Source organism: Meleagris gallopavo, chromosome 2, assembly GCF_905368555.1.
Source record: "Meleagris gallopavo chromosome 2, MGAL_WU_HG_1.1, whole genome shotgun sequence".
Lineage (NCBI taxonomy): Eukaryota > Metazoa > Chordata > Aves > Galliformes > Phasianidae > Meleagris > Meleagris gallopavo.
The window spans coordinates 3,330,381-3,345,564 of NC_139405.1; the positions used below are offsets into that span (position 1 = coordinate 3,330,381).

The 15,184-nt window shown below is 54.7% G+C and overlaps 2 protein-coding genes across 2 annotated transcripts; one reads left to right on the plus strand and one right to left on the minus strand.

Moving 5' to 3' along the window:
- Positions 1–2,322: 2,322 nt before the first annotated feature.
- Positions 2,323–4,934, plus strand: THBD (thrombomodulin). The gene has a single exon (XM_010706382.3). It carries the CDS (start codon positions 2,447–2,449, stop codon positions 4,088–4,090), a length of 1,644 nt encoding a protein of 547 aa, XP_010704684.3. The 5' UTR covers positions 2,323–2,446; the 3' UTR covers positions 4,091–4,934.
- Positions 4,935–5,685: 751 nt separating this feature from the next.
- Positions 5,686–7,187, minus strand: SSTR4 (somatostatin receptor 4). Its single transcript, XM_010706328.3, has one exon. The coding sequence runs from the start codon at positions 7,116–7,118 to the stop codon at positions 5,928–5,930; it is 1,191 nt and encodes a 396-aa protein (XP_010704630.1). The 5' UTR covers positions 7,119–7,187; the 3' UTR covers positions 5,686–5,927.
- Positions 7,188–15,184: the final 7,997 nt, after the last annotated feature.

The following is a 15,184-nucleotide window of genomic DNA, read 5'->3' on the forward strand; positions in this document are numbered from 1 at the left end:
CCTGTCAAGGCTGTATGAGCAAACGCCTGGGATGGTTTGGGGCACCAAGGGGAAAGATCATAGAATAGAAAGGCATTGTCAAACCATGATTAATCCCATGTCTCCTGCCTCACATTTCTCCTGCTACCAGCAAGACAAGGGCAAGGACGCCTGCATGGAGGTCCCATACCTCACCCTTCTGGGAAAGCTTTGTTTTGGGATGGTTGGAAGTTTTTCTTGGAAAATGTCAAAATATTGGTCAGCACGCAGCCCTGAAGTGAAATTTATGTTTCTACAATATCTTTATAAAAACAAAACACACGGGTTTTTATTTGTCACTGATTGTATTCCGTCTTCTTGCTTTTCCCGTTGCTTCCCCCGACCTTCCCCACTGTTCTGCTGTTTTGCTTCTGAAAACAAAACTAAACAGAAGGGGGAAGGAAAATCGAGGCAGAAGAAGTGGGAAAAAAAAAAAAAAAAAGCTATTAAAATGAAAACTGGGGGAAAAAAAAAACACTTTTTTTGCTTTTTTTTTTTTTTTTTAGCTATTTTGCTTTTTTAAAGCCAAGAAAGATGGGCGTTACCAAGCGTTGGTGACAGCTCTCCTTCTGGCAGCGGCCAGAGCTCCTTTAGAAAGTCACTGCTGTATGAGTAACTCGTCCTTCCTTTCCTAAGGAATAACTTTCCATGAAGCCAGAGCAGGGGACACATGTCACATGGGAAGAGGGATGATGCAGGGCAGCAGGAGAGAGGGCAGGGATGAAGGGCAGCCCTGGGGCAGCAAAGCCAGGGGAGCGATTATCCATAGTATTGATTATCATTCATGATCATCGTTACCATTATTCCCCATCTTTCCCTTTCTCCCAATGCCAGCAGCCTCCCAGGAGCAATGGGAGAGGGCACGTCAGGCTGGAGGGTGTAATAAAGTCACCTCCTCTCAAGGAGCGGAGCGAAGCAGCACGGATTTGTTTCTCTGCAGGGGATCCCGAGGGCTAATTGCTGCGGCTGAGCCTTCCAAGTAAAAAACATCCCTCTCTAAATTGAAAAGAAGGGTCAAATGCCCTTTTCCTTGAGTGGCAAAGCTTTAGATGTTTGCTTTTCATTTTTATTTTGCTCTCGGCCATGTTCTGATAGGAGAGGTGGATCCCGCAAGGATAAAAGCACGGATGGGGCCAAGCTGTCATAAAACCATGAGCAGGAGGCGGCCTCGCGCTCCTTCCCCTGGAGATCCACGTGATTGTTTTTAATTTCGAGCCCACATGACTTGCTTTAATTCCAAGCCCCGTTCCGTGCATAGCTGCTGCCATGCAGAGCACGGCGGATGTTCTTCTGCCCTCTCACCCCAAATCCCTCAGCCTTGCAAATTGCAAAGGAAGCCCGCAAGGGATTGCCGCTCATCCCTGCTGACACCGAGCCCCACAAGTGCAAGGAAGCGTCGTCCCGAGTCCCTCGCTAACAAAAAGCTGCGAAACCCCGGAGAGCTTACGGATTTTCTTTCCCCTTTCGCACAAAAACCTCGGTTTCTTCTCAAAAAGCGATCCGGGCGCCGTCCGTCCTCCCGGCGCTGCCACCTGCCGCCGGCGGCCGGGATCGCACGGCCGGGCCGAGGAGTCCCGCTGTGAGCCGCTGCCCCGCGCTTGGGCTGCCGGGCTGCTCCGGGCCCCCCCACGGCCTCCACTCTTGGGCACGAAGCGGCCCCTGACCCACTGCCCTCCCGTGCCGCCACCGCTGTCCCCTGCCCGTCACAGAGGGTCCTGCGGCAGCCTCAGCTCTCCCGCGATTGCCTTCTGTTCTCGTTCTTGTGATGTCCCCATCTCTCCTCTCCTCTCCTCTCCCCTCCTCTCCTCTCCTCTCCTCTCCTCTCCTCTCCTCTCCTCTCCTCTCCTCTCCTCTCCTCTCCTCTCCTCTCCTCTCCTCTCCTCTCCTCTCCTCTCCTCTCCTCTCCTCTCCTCTCCTCTCTTCCTTCCCTCTCCTCTCCCGTGCTTCCCCCTCCCCTTTTCCCTTCTCCTCATCTTTCCTTTTTTTCCCCCTTCTCGTTTTTTCCTTTCCTTCCATCCTATCTTTTCTTATTTTTACTTACTTTCTCATTTTTCTTCTTCTTTTTTTTTTTTTTTTAAATCAATCTCCACTCTTTTACTGTTCTCTCTCCCCTCCCCTCTCCCCGCCTCTTCTACTCTCCCCACAACTCCCCCCTCCTCACCTCTCCCCCCTCCCTTTTCCCTCCCGCATCCCCGAAGGGGCGGCCGCCTCGCCCCCTCCCCGCCGCGGTCCCGCCCGGCCGGGCCCGGCCCAGCGACACCTCCCGACTCTCGGGGATTTCCTCCGCGCCGGAGCCGCCCCCGCCGCAATCCCTCCCGGCCCGGCGGCGGCCCGTCCCCGGAGGCGCTTCCTTCCTGCGGCCGGAGCTCTATAAAGCTGCCGCCCCGGTCGGCGGCATGACAGAGATTCGCCGCGCCGGCCGCCCGCCATGCGGCGGCTCCCGCTGCCGCTGCTGCTGGCCGGACTGGTGCTGGGGTTGCGGCTGGGACTCGGCGAGCCGGAGCCGCCCGCCCCGTCGGGGGCGCAGTGCCTGGAGCACGACTGCTTCGCCGTCTTCTGGAAGCCGGGGCCCTTCGCGGAGGCCAGCGCGGCCTGCCGGCGTCACGGCGGCCACCTGATGACCGTGCGCTCCACGGTGGCTGAGGATGTGATCGAGCTGCTGCTGCAGAACCGCAGCGGGCGGCTGTGGCTGGGGCTGCGGCTGCCCACCCTGTGCACCGAGCCGGCGCGGCGGCTGCGCGGCTTCCAGTGGGTGACCGGCGACACCCGCACCGACTACGACAACTGGGCGCCGTCGGGGCGGCGTTGCGGGCAGCTCTGCGTGGCGGTGTCCCAGCAGCTGAGCTGGGAGGAGCGGCGCTGCGAGGAGCCGGCCGACGGCTTCCTATGCGAGTTCAACTACCCCGACAGCTGCTCGCGCCTGCCGCTCACCGACGGCGCGTCCTTCGCCTACCGCACCCCCTTCGGCGCCGCCGGCGGTGACTTTATGGCCCTGCCGCCCGGCTCCACCGCGGTCGTCTCGCCGATGGGGCTCCAGCTGCTCTGCGAGACTGCGGCCTCGGACGGGAGAACGCGCTGGGGCCGTTCCGAGCCCGGAGCCTGGCCCTGCCTACTGGCCAACGGCGGCTGCGAGGGAAGCTGCGAGGAGTTCGACGGGGCTCCGCGCTGCGTCTGCCCCGCCGGCAAGAAGCTCGGCCCCGACGGGCGCGGCTGCCTGCCGCCGTGCGACGGTGCTCCCTGCGATCAGCACTGCGTGCCCTACGGGGAGAGCTTCCGCTGCATGTGCGCCGAGGGCTACCAGCTGGGCCCCGACGGCAGCACCTGCCAGGACGTGGACGACTGCGTCAAGATACCGGAGGTGTGCGAGCAGGTCTGCCACAACACCGAGGGCGGCTTCGAGTGTCGCTGCTATCGTGGCTACGAGATGGTGGAAGGGCACTGCATGCCCGTCCCCAACTGCAGCACCGGGCCCTGCGACCACATGTGTGAGGACGTGCCCGGCAGTTACCGCTGCAGCTGTCACAGCGGCTACGTTGTCGACACTAAGAATCCCACCCAGTGCGTGCGGCAGTGCGAGGACGGCAGATGCCTGGCCGAGTGTGACTTCAGCAACCTCTCCTGTTTTTGTCCTGAAGGCTTTGTGACGGACCAACTGCCCAACGGTGTCATGCTCTGCGTTGACATTGATGAGTGCGAGAATAATTACTGTGAGCACAACTGCACCAACACGCTCGGCAGCTACGTGTGCCACTGCAAGCCCGGCTACGTTCCCTTTAACATCAACCACTGCCAACCCATCCCAGAGGACAACAACGTGGATGAGTTCTCAGGAGATTCTGGCCCCTCCCTGCCCGTCCCCAGCCACGTCCCACCCAAAGCAGAGCACCTGCACCCTGGGGCACTGGTGGGCATCGCGATGGGCGTGCTGTGCGCGGCGCTGGTGCTGCTGGCCGTCGGCTACCACCTGGCGAGGAAGCGCTGCCATCCCCCCAGCTCGATGGAGTACAAGTGTGGCAGCCCCCGCGAGAAAGAGATGGGGCTCCAGCAGGTCTCTGCCAGCCAGAAAGTGTAGGGAGCCTGGCAGCGAGCGGGAGGCGGATGGAACTGGGTAACGTTTGGTTGTAACCCCTCTGGTTTTGTAAAGAGAAAGCGAGGAAAGCAGTTCATTGCATCGACTTCTCGTTTTGCCCACCTTGCCTGTTGCATACAGACTTCAGATTGCCAGCAATGCAGGGACCCCGCAGAGCATCACCGTGGTGGGGCTAAAATGCTGATTTCTCTCCCCTCCCACCACTTGGGACCTGTTTGGGGGTGAAATGGGTATTCCAAGAGCACTGGGGTCATCTGTAGGAAGGGCATTTTCAGCGCTGGTGACATTGTGCCTTTTTTCCTATTGTGTTTTTTCTTTTTTTTTTTCCCCTTTTTAATTTTTCATCCAGGGCGAGTTTAATTTGTGTGGAAGTTGACAGCAAAAGTTCCTGGTGATGTTTGTGTTCCAGACTTGCTGCTTGCTTTGCAGGTGCGGGCTGGAGGATAAATGGGGGGGGGATGGTGGGGGGGTGGAGAAAGAGTTGGAATGGGGGAGATCTCTGAAACAACCCCTGGGGTTGTCAGTGCTGAGAGTCTGTGCCCGAGCAGGGCCAGCTGCCTCAGTGTCAAGCTTTCTGGATGGGATTTTGGGCTCGGAGCTGGGGGATGTCTGTGCCCCTCGGGCACTGAGCAATGCAGCAGGCCCTGTAATGAACGCTGCCCCAGCTGTCGCTTTCCTCATGTAAATTGTTGAACCCACTGTTTTATACACCCAGCACATGTGTAAATACTTATTTATTTATTGGAAATATACCCTATGCCACGCGCGATCACCTCGTGATGTTGTGTGCAGACCAATAAAGCTTTTACTGTCTGATTTATAGAAACCTGGGAACGAGCTGTTCTTCCTGCCCTCCTTGCAGCCTGACCCCCCCCGCCACCCCGCAGGCATCTCTCAGCCCCTTGCTGGGGCTCGGAGGCTCCCCAGAAGCAAAGCAGAGCTGTTGGTTAGCAGAGAGCTGTGCTGAAAGCATGCCCTTCACTAGCAGCATTAAAATAGAACGAATGAGCCAGAAATAGTGGAGAAGGGGAATAACACGAAAAGGACGACGCTCAACCCAAACAAGCTGAAAATGGCTGATTTAACGCTGCTCGGTGCAGCTCCAGCGCTGCTCATCAGTTCCCACAACTGTGCTCAAAGTGCCCTTGAGGGCGAAGCTTCTCTGCAGCACAGTCTTCCTGCTGGAAAGCATCGGTTTGGTCCTTCTGCCTGGGGATTTGGGGAGGGCATGTGGGATTTTTTTTATTTGTAGACCCTTGTGGAAAGTTTTTCCTTTCTCTGTAAGATGAGGGGAGAGACTCAGGGTGGGCACCTGCTAAGGACTCAAAGCTGCAGTTCCATTTGGCAGGTGGCTTTTTTCACGGCCTTTTTTTTGCCTGGACACGGATCAAATGGTGGGAAATGCTAGTGGAACCCTGGCAGGGTCCCATGCAGAAGCAGAGACTGGGCCGTGCCGTGCTGGTGACCTCATGTCCCCGGGGGCAGCACGTGGGTCCCCTCTGTGCCCATTGCCTCTCCCATCGGCCCTCTCCCATCGGCCCTCCCATCCTGCATCCTCCCTGGGGTGGAACCCAGCCATTAGCCTGGGGGCTCCCTGGTGGTAATAATCACTCAGCCAAGGCTGGGAGCTGTGTCACGGGCCAGCGTTATGGCTTTTTATTTCATCAGGCTGCACAGCGCGGTCGAGGAGTGGAGAATGCCAGGGGGACACCCCAGCAGAAATGGGGGCAAAGTCATCGGAAAAGCATTCTGTTCCCAAAGGGAGGGCAGTGTGGCCCTCCTCACCCAGCACCTTATTTACAGGGCTGCAGAGGGCACCTTAGAAGGTGGTGGTCTTTGCCAGGAGGGTGCCGGGCTTGCAGCAGGGTTCGGGGCGCACGGGCTCCTGCTGGCAGGGCAGCGGTGGGCACATGCAGCCCTTGCCCTTGGGGTCATTTCGTGGCACGGCGCGGTAATCCAGGGGCTCTTCCTCTTCCTCGTCCTCCTCATCGCCAACAGCCCGCGCCTCGGGTGGGCAGCAGCAGAGGCTGGCATCGAGGCAGCGCCGCAGCACACCATGGAAGGAGTGCCGGAAGTTTTCCGAGAGGAACCCGTAGAGGATGGGGTTGGCGCAGCTGTTGGAGTAGCTGAGGATGAGGCAGGCGTTGTTGACGGTGGCATCGAGGCGGCCGGGCAGCAGAAGGTTGACCAACTGCACCACGTAGAACGGCATCCAGCAGATGACAAACATAGCCACCACCATCAGCACCAGCCGTGTCAGCTTGCCCTCGGAGCGCCGGCGCTGCTGCCAGCCCACCCGCTGCGCCACGGCCCGCATCTTGCCCACGATCAGCAGGTAGCACAGCCCCATGGCCAGCACTGGCAGCAGGAAGCCCAGCAGGGTGGTGTACACCACAAAGGCCGCCGACCAGGCTGGGCTAGGCCATAGCAGATTGCAAGCCACCGCTTGGCCATCACGGGTGACTGCAGTGCCAGCGAAGATGGGGATGGGTGAGGCTACCAGCAAGGAGAGGAGCCAGACGGCCCCGTTGACCATCTTGGCCACCCGTGGACGGCGATAGGTGGCCGCCCGCAGCGGATGCACCACGGCAATGTAGCGGTCCAGGCTGAGCACCGTCAGGCAGAAGACGCTGGTGAACATGTTGAGGCCATCGACGCCCAGCACGGTGCGGCACAGCGCCCGGCCGAACGGCCAGTGGTGCAGAGCGGCCGAGGTGGCCACGAAGGGGATGCTGAGCATGAAGAGCTCATCGGCGATGGCCAAGTTGAGCAGGTAGATGTTGGTGGCCGTTTTCATCTTGGTGTAGCGCAGGATGACAAAGATGACCAGCGAGTTGCCCAGCAGCCCCAGCAGGCACACCAGGGCGTAGATGCACTGGATCACCACCATGCCTGCCAGCTCGCCCACCCGCCCGCCCCGCGCCGACGGCCCTTCCATCCAGGCTGCGCTGGCATTGGGGGGCACCGCAGAGGCGGTCCACGGTGGGAAGTGCTCAGCGTTGGTGCTCATGCTTCAGGGTAGCCCATGGGGGACCAGTGCCGGCCTCTGCCAGAAGGGGAGGGCCCCACACCGCTGTCCTCACCAAGGCCCCGGGGGTCTCAGGAGCCGTGGGGAGGGAGCGGGGGTGGGAGGCACCGTGGCGGCATCAGGAATCGGTGCTGCCTGATGGAACCCCTGCAAATCCCAATGGTTTCCTTCACCCCCGCGGTGGGAAACAAGCGGAACGCGAGAGCGATCCGGAGAGATTTTACCTCCCAGTCCTGTGGGGATGCACAGCCGGGGGGCTCCCGGCCGAGGGGCTGCAGGGCTGATGCTGAGGAAAGTCCCGCTGACCTGGATCAGATGACCGGAGGGATCCGAACCTTTTAAAGCGAAAGGCAGACCGCGCTCTCTGGATTTGCATGTAGCCGAGCCTCGCCGGCCCGCATCACCTGTGCCACGGAAATAAGCTTTCCCATCTTAAAAACAAATAAATAAATAAAATGACACATCAATATATTAAAAAAAAAAAAAAAAAAGCCTAATTTCTGCTCGCTGCACTCCCATTGAAAACAAAGCATCCGACATACCCTTCCCCCTTCTTTCTCCTCTAAGTGCGCGGGATTCCTCCCGCTCCGGCCATGGCCATTGTGGAGGCGGGGATGCTGCAGCCTGGCGCTGTGCTGGGGGGGCTCGAGCCCCACGCCTTGAGCCGAGCAGGGACCCCACGGCTGGGAGGCGATGGAGGCCTGTTGCCCTGGTGACGGCGACGGCCCGCCCCCCCTCCCCGCGCTCGTTCCCGCATCCTTCACGCTTCTCTATCCCTGCGCTAGTTTCCCTGTGCAAGAAGTAACAAGGGGATGTGTGGGGTTGGGTGAGGGCTGCAATAGCTGCCCCAGTGAGGCTGGGTGCTGCTGGCCCTGAAATGGATGGGATCTGTTTGTAGGGTGGGACCCCCAAAGCAGCACGGACCCCACAGCACGCGTGTGCATCCCCGTGAGTTTTTCATTTAACAAATCCAACCCAACGCACTCTGGGAGCAAAGGACTTGGTAATGTGATGCCCATTTACAAGAAGGGCTGTAAGGAGGACCCGAAAGGAGGCCGTGTGAGGCGGGGTCGGCCTCTGCTCCCAGGGAACGGCCATAGGACGAGAGGGGATGGCCTCACGTTGTGCCAGGGGAGGTTCGGGTTGGCTGTTAGGAACGATTCCTTCTCCAGAAGTGATTCTGTACTGCCACAGCTGCCCAGGGAGCGGTGGGGTCACCTGGAGGTGTCCCAGAGCCGTGGGGATGTGGCACTGAGGGACGTGGGCAGTGGGCACGGTAGGTATGGGCTATGGTTGGACCAGGTGATCTTAGCGGTCTTTTTCACCTTCATGATTCGATGATTTTATGGTTCTCTCCCTTGTCTGCAAGTCTGCTCCCTGCTCACTGGGCAGTGCCTGTGGGAGTTTTGCTGGGATGCAGCCGGCAACCAGCTGGCTGAATTTTTATATGGAAGGAGTTTGGACTGCAGCAATATAGATAAATGCACATATTATGTTACTGAGAACAGGCTCAGTGTGCATGGGAACGCAGGTGCCTATGTCTTCTTGGTGCTTAAATATATGACCATCATTAATCATGCAGCTGGCAACATTTTTTGGCTGGGACATCCCGGTTGAATGTCCTGGCTGTGGAGAAGCACAGAAGGAGCTGGCACGGATTGAGGGCTGGGGTGAGGACACTGAGGAACATAATCAGTGGGCATGGTGGGGATGTGTTGATGTCGGAGTAGTTGATCTTAGAAGTCTTTTCCAACCTTAATGATCCTATAACACACAGATCAAGCTCCTGGTGGGTGCATACATCCAATGTGTATCTGATATATGGGGAGAGCAGGCAGCCTCAGCCTGCACGTGGCTTTTGGATGCTGAGCACCCACCCAACAGTCTGCACCCTATTGACTTAGAGCCTTGTAAATGCAGCACCACACACTTTCCTAAGCTCACTCTTGGCATATTCCCTCCAGTTGCTGCTAGCTAAATATTTGTAAAGCCAAGCTTGCCCCCTGCCCTGCCAGACCTCCCAACAAAAGGCACTCAGTGTCTTTTTTTCTGGCTGCAACTGAATATCCATCTTGAAATGCGGCCAAAAGAGGGGGAAATGGCCAATGCTGGCCTGTGCTCCTGTTCAAACAGCACGGGCAAAAAGGGAGCAGGCTGGCACTGAGCGGGCTAACCCACCCGCAGGGCACAGAAGAATTGGGCTCAGGTCTCCATGATGCTCACAGCAGTTCTCCAAATTCAGCACAAGAATGGCAACCAATTCTTCCAGGGTTTGGCTTCCCCTGCAAGCACGGGGCAGACGGAACCCTTGAGTGAGCAGCCAAGACAAACAAAGAAAATAAAACAAAATAATCCTTCCAGGCGAGCCCCAAGTGAACTCATCTTGTACTTCTCCGGTCAAAATGAATGTTCAATGAGATGTGAAAAATGTGCAGAGAGGGTTCCCAACACCCAAAGCCCGGAGTGGGCCTGGAGATGCAGCATGGATGCACCCAGCAGCAGTGCACGCAGGCTGTAACAACATGATTGCCTTGAATTAGGCCAATTTCCATGGCTCAGCGTTGATGCACACGCTTCTCATGATAAGGTATGTATCATTTCCTTCAGCTAACGGTCCCCATGGCTGATTACATCATTATCACCGACTTACATCTGGTTTCTAATCTGATTCTCTTTCCAGTTTCATTGCCAGCATACTTCTTTTCACTTTTTTTGCATGCAGGTACCCAGAGGCTGCTAGAAACTGAGAGCAAGGTGCAATTCCTGCCATAAAGTGCAGCATCAGCCCCCAGAGGCATTGTTCCTTGAGGGAAGCCAGCACACAAAATCAACACTTCCATCTCCTCTTAGTGTAGATGTGAAACTGGAGCAAGCAGAGCCCTTTCTTTCTGCAGAAGCACAGGCATCCAGATGGCATTTATGGTTCCTGGCAGGACCTGCAGCTTGCTTGCAAACAGTACATTCATTTGGTTGTCATTAATTTGGGTGGATCCTTCAGGATACAAATTGTGGCAAGGGGCTGAGGAGATTTGTCCTTGCTTGCATCAGCTGCAGCAGTGACGTGGTAAGCTGTAGTAATAACGGTGATCCTAATAATGTTGCACACAAGTTATGAAATAATAAGTTAGTGGCAACTTACTGCTGGAGCCCTGGGAAAAGGAATGGCCAAAGGTACCCAGTGTGCCCAAGAAGACTCATGGTTGACTTTGCATGTGATTCTGCTACAGCATGGGCCAGCAAGGGATTTATTTGTCCTTGAATCTCAGGGAAGCACAAGCCACAGAATCATAGAATAGCTTAGGTTGGAAGGGGTGTTGAAAATTATCTTGCTCTTGGCCTCGTGGGCTCACTCCTCAGGCCTGCCCAGGTCCCTCTGGATGGCATCCCTTCCTTACACTGTGCCCATTGCACCACTCAGCTTGGTGTCATCAGCAAACTTGCTGAAGGTACACTTGAATCCGCTGTCTGTGTCTCTGATAAAGATGTTGAAGAGCGCTGATGGACCCCTGGGGGACACCATACCTCACTGCCTGCACCTGGACATGGAGACATTGACCTCAGCCCTCTGGCTGTGACCATCCAGCCAATTCCTTATCCACCAAACAGTCCCTGCTCCAGGCCTATATCTCTCCAATTCAGAGATAAGGTTGTGAGATAACGAGATAAGCCATCCCTGGCTATGTCCTCACAAGCCAATCCATGCAGAGAGCCACAATTTAAATTATTTAAAAAAAAAAAAAAAAGTATATAATAGTCAGAAAATCAGATAACATTGTTACCACTGGAGCAGAATAGTGAAGCACAGAAGGAAAAGAGATTTAAGATGCATTCAATTGCATGACAGGGAGGAGCAACCATCGCATTGTGCATCCCACCCTGTCCCCCAGGCAAATGCGTGCTTTCTTCAGTTATCAATTGTGCAAGGAGCTGGTGGGAAGCCAATGGAAACCGGTGACATTGAGACACGAGGCTGCACGAGGGTGTGGCGAGCCCTAAAAACCCCCACCAGTGCCTAGTGGCTCTTGTAAAAAAGCTTCAAGTCTGCCCTGAACAAAGTACAAACCATGCGAAAAATCCGTTTGCATCAGGCTTGAAACCGAATGCCGTTTGGTTGTCACCCTCCAAAAATGTGCAAAGCTGTGCCAAGCTCTGCTGCCGGGGGACAGGACATTATCATTCATCCTTTCACTCTCCTGCAGCACGCAGCCATTTCTACAAATTGCCTTTGTACGAAAAAGCATGGAACATAAAGGCAACAATGGAGTTCGGGGAGATGTGAGCCGCTCCTCCAGGGTTTGGGATTTCCTGGCAGAGCTCACATATCCTTTGTTGCTGAAAACAAGGATCAGCAAAGAGCACCACACCTTCCAGTGCGTGTGGTACCGGGGCTCCAGCTCCTGTGCTTCCTCCTTTGGGATTCAAACAATAGCCAAAAGGTTGTGTTTTTCCCCATTTCTGGATGGAATGAACCAACGCCGTGCTCACCTTTTACATCTATTAAATATAAATTAAAAATAGAATGCGTAGAACGCGTTGTATATGTATTATTGAGTGTGGAATGGATTAGGTTGGAAGGGATCTTAAGCAAAAGTTAGAGCAGATGGCATCTCAATCCCAAAAGAATGAGGAGGAGAAAGAGGGGAGCAGGAGAAGCCCTTGGGTCCCTCCAGGCACACAGCCCAGCCCTGGCTGTGATGTTTGGGTGCATCGAGATGCTCTCGGAGGCGCGGAAACACACAGGGAGCGCCCAGGAGGGTCCCCGACCCCAGCACAGGGGGATGACAGATGGCACATCCTGCCTTTGTTTTCTGAGGGTGGAGGGCTGGGGAAGGCTGATAGCATCGTGCTGAGCTCGCTGCTATGTTGCGAGGGCCTGCTGCAAGAAAATAATGCTTTTTTTCTTTCTGTCTTTTTTTTTTTCTTTTTCTTTTTCTTTCTTTCTTTTTTTTTTTTCTCTGGGTTATCTCCGGAAATCAGCCTAGGGACACGTGTTGGAGGTTTCTAAAGGGGAAAACTTTGCCGTGTCTGATATCCATGCAGTAGAGCTCAGCCCTCTCCTTCTGCCAAGGAGCCCTGGGCCAGGCAGCAGTGCAGCTCCCTGTGGCACATCGATTTGCATGGGGCAGGTCACACCTTGTGTCTTATTCTCCCCCCTCACTTCAGAAGTCATAGCTTGAAGCTAGGGAAACTCTTTGCCGCAGACCCTCTGCTGTAAGCAAAGAGTGGGTGCATTCAGTGGTCAGCCTGAAAATCACGTTGAACTTTTGGTATTACTCCAAAACATCTTTATGTTAGAACTTTCCTCCCGTATCTACAAGTCCTCGCTCCTTTGTGGCCCCCTCAGTATTGCCAACTTCCCTTTATATATATTTACTTTAGCTGGAGCAGAGTGAGGTCCTGGTCCTGTGGGAAACCTCAGCCTCTCCAGACTGGATTTCTTTCCTTCTGTGGGGCATTAAAAGCACAGAAATTAAAACCAGAGCCAACAGCAGGTGCTGTATTGCTCAAGGGGCTCTCCTTGTTCACATAGATGACTGCAAGTGAAACAGCTGCAAATCAGCTGGAAGCTGGGAGATGGTTTTAGAAGCAAAATGTTCATAAAATCATAGAATTGTTAAGGTTGGAAAAGACCACTAAGATCATCAAATCCAACCATCAGTCCATCACATTTGTGCCCACTGAGTCATGTCACTCAATTCACATTGAATTGAACCCAAGATGCCTGGTTGGGCTGGAGACAGTGGGTAACAGGAGGAGGATGGTGAGGATTTGGGTCAGTCCAGCACAGCCTTGAGGTTGCAAAGAGCTTTAACAGCACCTCCTGCATCAGCAGCGATGCTCTGAGCATCAACATTAGCAGTGGGGATGGTTGGCTCCGATCACATCATCTTTCCACATGTTGCTTTGGATGGGGTCCATCCTTATGTCAAATATTGGGAAACAGGAGAGGGAGGCTCAAAATCCTGCCTGGAACAGTCAAGGTGAGCCCATGGGGTCAGCGTGAGGAGGGGGGGAGGGAAGTGGTGGAACACAGATCCCTGATAGAGGCTGTGGTTCCCCAAGGCAGAGCCCCACTGGCTTTTTAGGAAAAAAAAAAAAAAAAAAAAAAAGAAAAAGAAAACCTGATTTTCCTGATATTGTTCTGCACCTTTAAAGGAAATTCCAGGACTGGGGCTGTCAGTGGAACAATGGAGCGAGATGGGGAGCGGGGAGGGCTGGCGGGCAGCTCGCTGTGCCCCCACCTCTGTGCTGTGTCAGAAAGGAACCAGGTCCATCAGACTGGTGCCATACCCAGGGGCGGGATGTGGACATGCAACTTCTATACCCTGCATTGGAAAGACGTGCTGCGAGGCAAGTGTTAACCTCCTGGCTCAGCAACTCGGGCTTTGGTGTCAAATGATTCATTTCAGAGCTTTTTTTTTTTTTTTTTTTTTTTTGCAAGGAGCCAGTTCATTTACAAATCACCAGCTGGAAGTTATTAGGCCCTTAAAACAACATAAATTACGACCAAATTGCGTCTCCCCGTGGTCGGTCTGCTATTAATCTGTGCAAAAGGCTGGAGCCAGCCAAATCCTGGCACGATGGCTCGCTGCTTCCCCTTTGGCATTTCCCTGTGCTGATGCAAAGGAGACGGCCTGCAAAGCCTTGAGGAAATGGCACTGAGATGGAGGGGTGCTCTGGGGGGAGGCTGGGATGTGGTGCTCTCTGGGTTGCTCAGCATTGCTGCTGTGCCGTGGTGAGGGGCTGCTACCTTGGTGGTGTTGCATGGGGTTGTGTAGGGGCTGGCAGGGAAAATAATGTAACGTGGGTTAAATACGCTTCAAAATTCTTTGGTTCTGCTTTATCTGCGCTGCTTAATGTGGTAGGTTTGCTCCCTGGGCTTGCTCCCCGGCTTTTATCTGCACCACCATCACGTGTGTGGCACAGGTCATTTCTTCCAACCGACAGCAGCAGTGCCATCTGGTGACGCAGAATGACAGCAGGTCGGGCACGTCATGTCAGAAATGCATAAACGGGTCTCGTCTGCAATCCTAAAGGCAGCCAAGCACATGCCCGGAGATGTGCGGGTTCTGCAAGGGTGACAGAGCTGTGCACAAGTGATGGATTTGTGCGTGAGCGATGTGGTTGTGCACGAGCAGTGCGGCTGAGCCCACCCTTCAGACCCAACGCCAGTGCAAACATGGAGAGTGCTCTCCTGCTCCCAGGCAGCCAAGGTCAGTGTTATGTGCTGTAATTTTTACTTCAAGCAATAAATCCTCCATCCCAGACTTGCAGGAGATGTAGGGATGCCTGTGAGATCTCGTTAAATAGATGCTCTGCAATCAGCTGCCTCCACATGCCCTGCTATTCCAAGAACTCAGTGAAGACTGCTTCACCAAGGAGCATCTCAGCATCTCATCATCCCAACATCTCAGTGTCCTACAACATACCATCCCAACATCTCAACACCCCAGCATCCCACCATCCCAACAACCCAGCATCTCAAAATCTCACCATCCCTGCATCTCAGCCTCTCTATGTCCCAGCATCCCAATATCCCATGATCCCAGTATCCCATCATTCCAGCGTTGCAACTGTGGATTGTGGCCCAAGCATAGCAGCTTGGGGAGAGGTCTTGCAACACTGGAGAATGAGGATGGGTATAGGTTTGTTAGCCATCCTCTGGCTGACAATGACGCTTGCCCCTAGCTGTGCAGTCGGGTAAGGCCATAGCTATGCCTCCATCACTCCTCTCACCTTATTTATGCTTGGCAATGTGAGGCCTGGTACTCATATCTAGGGCCTGAGCTATGACCAGAAGTTGTCAGAGAAAAGAGAAAGTGTCTCCTCGGCAGAAACACAGAGACCATAAAACTTTGAGATGATTAACATGTAAACAATCCCACGCGGTTTGGGGAACTGAAAACAAACTGAGCCAATGGAAGTTTCTCTGCCTTTCTGCAAAGTTGTGTGTTTTTCACATCCCTGCCTATATCTTACTCTGCATACCTTGTAAAAGTTCATCACCCCCTGCCTCTGTTTGTTCTGGCAAACCACATGTAAAAGGG

Excerpts from the sequence above, each read along its gene's own strand:
- THBD (XM_010706382.3), top strand. The coding sequence starts at position 2,447 with ATGCGGCGGCTCCCGCTGCCGCTGCTGCTGGCCGGACTGGTGCTGGGG.
- SSTR4 (XM_010706328.3), bottom strand. The coding sequence starts at position 7,118 with ATGAGCACCAACGCTGAGCACTTCCCACCGTGGACCGCCTCTGCGGTG.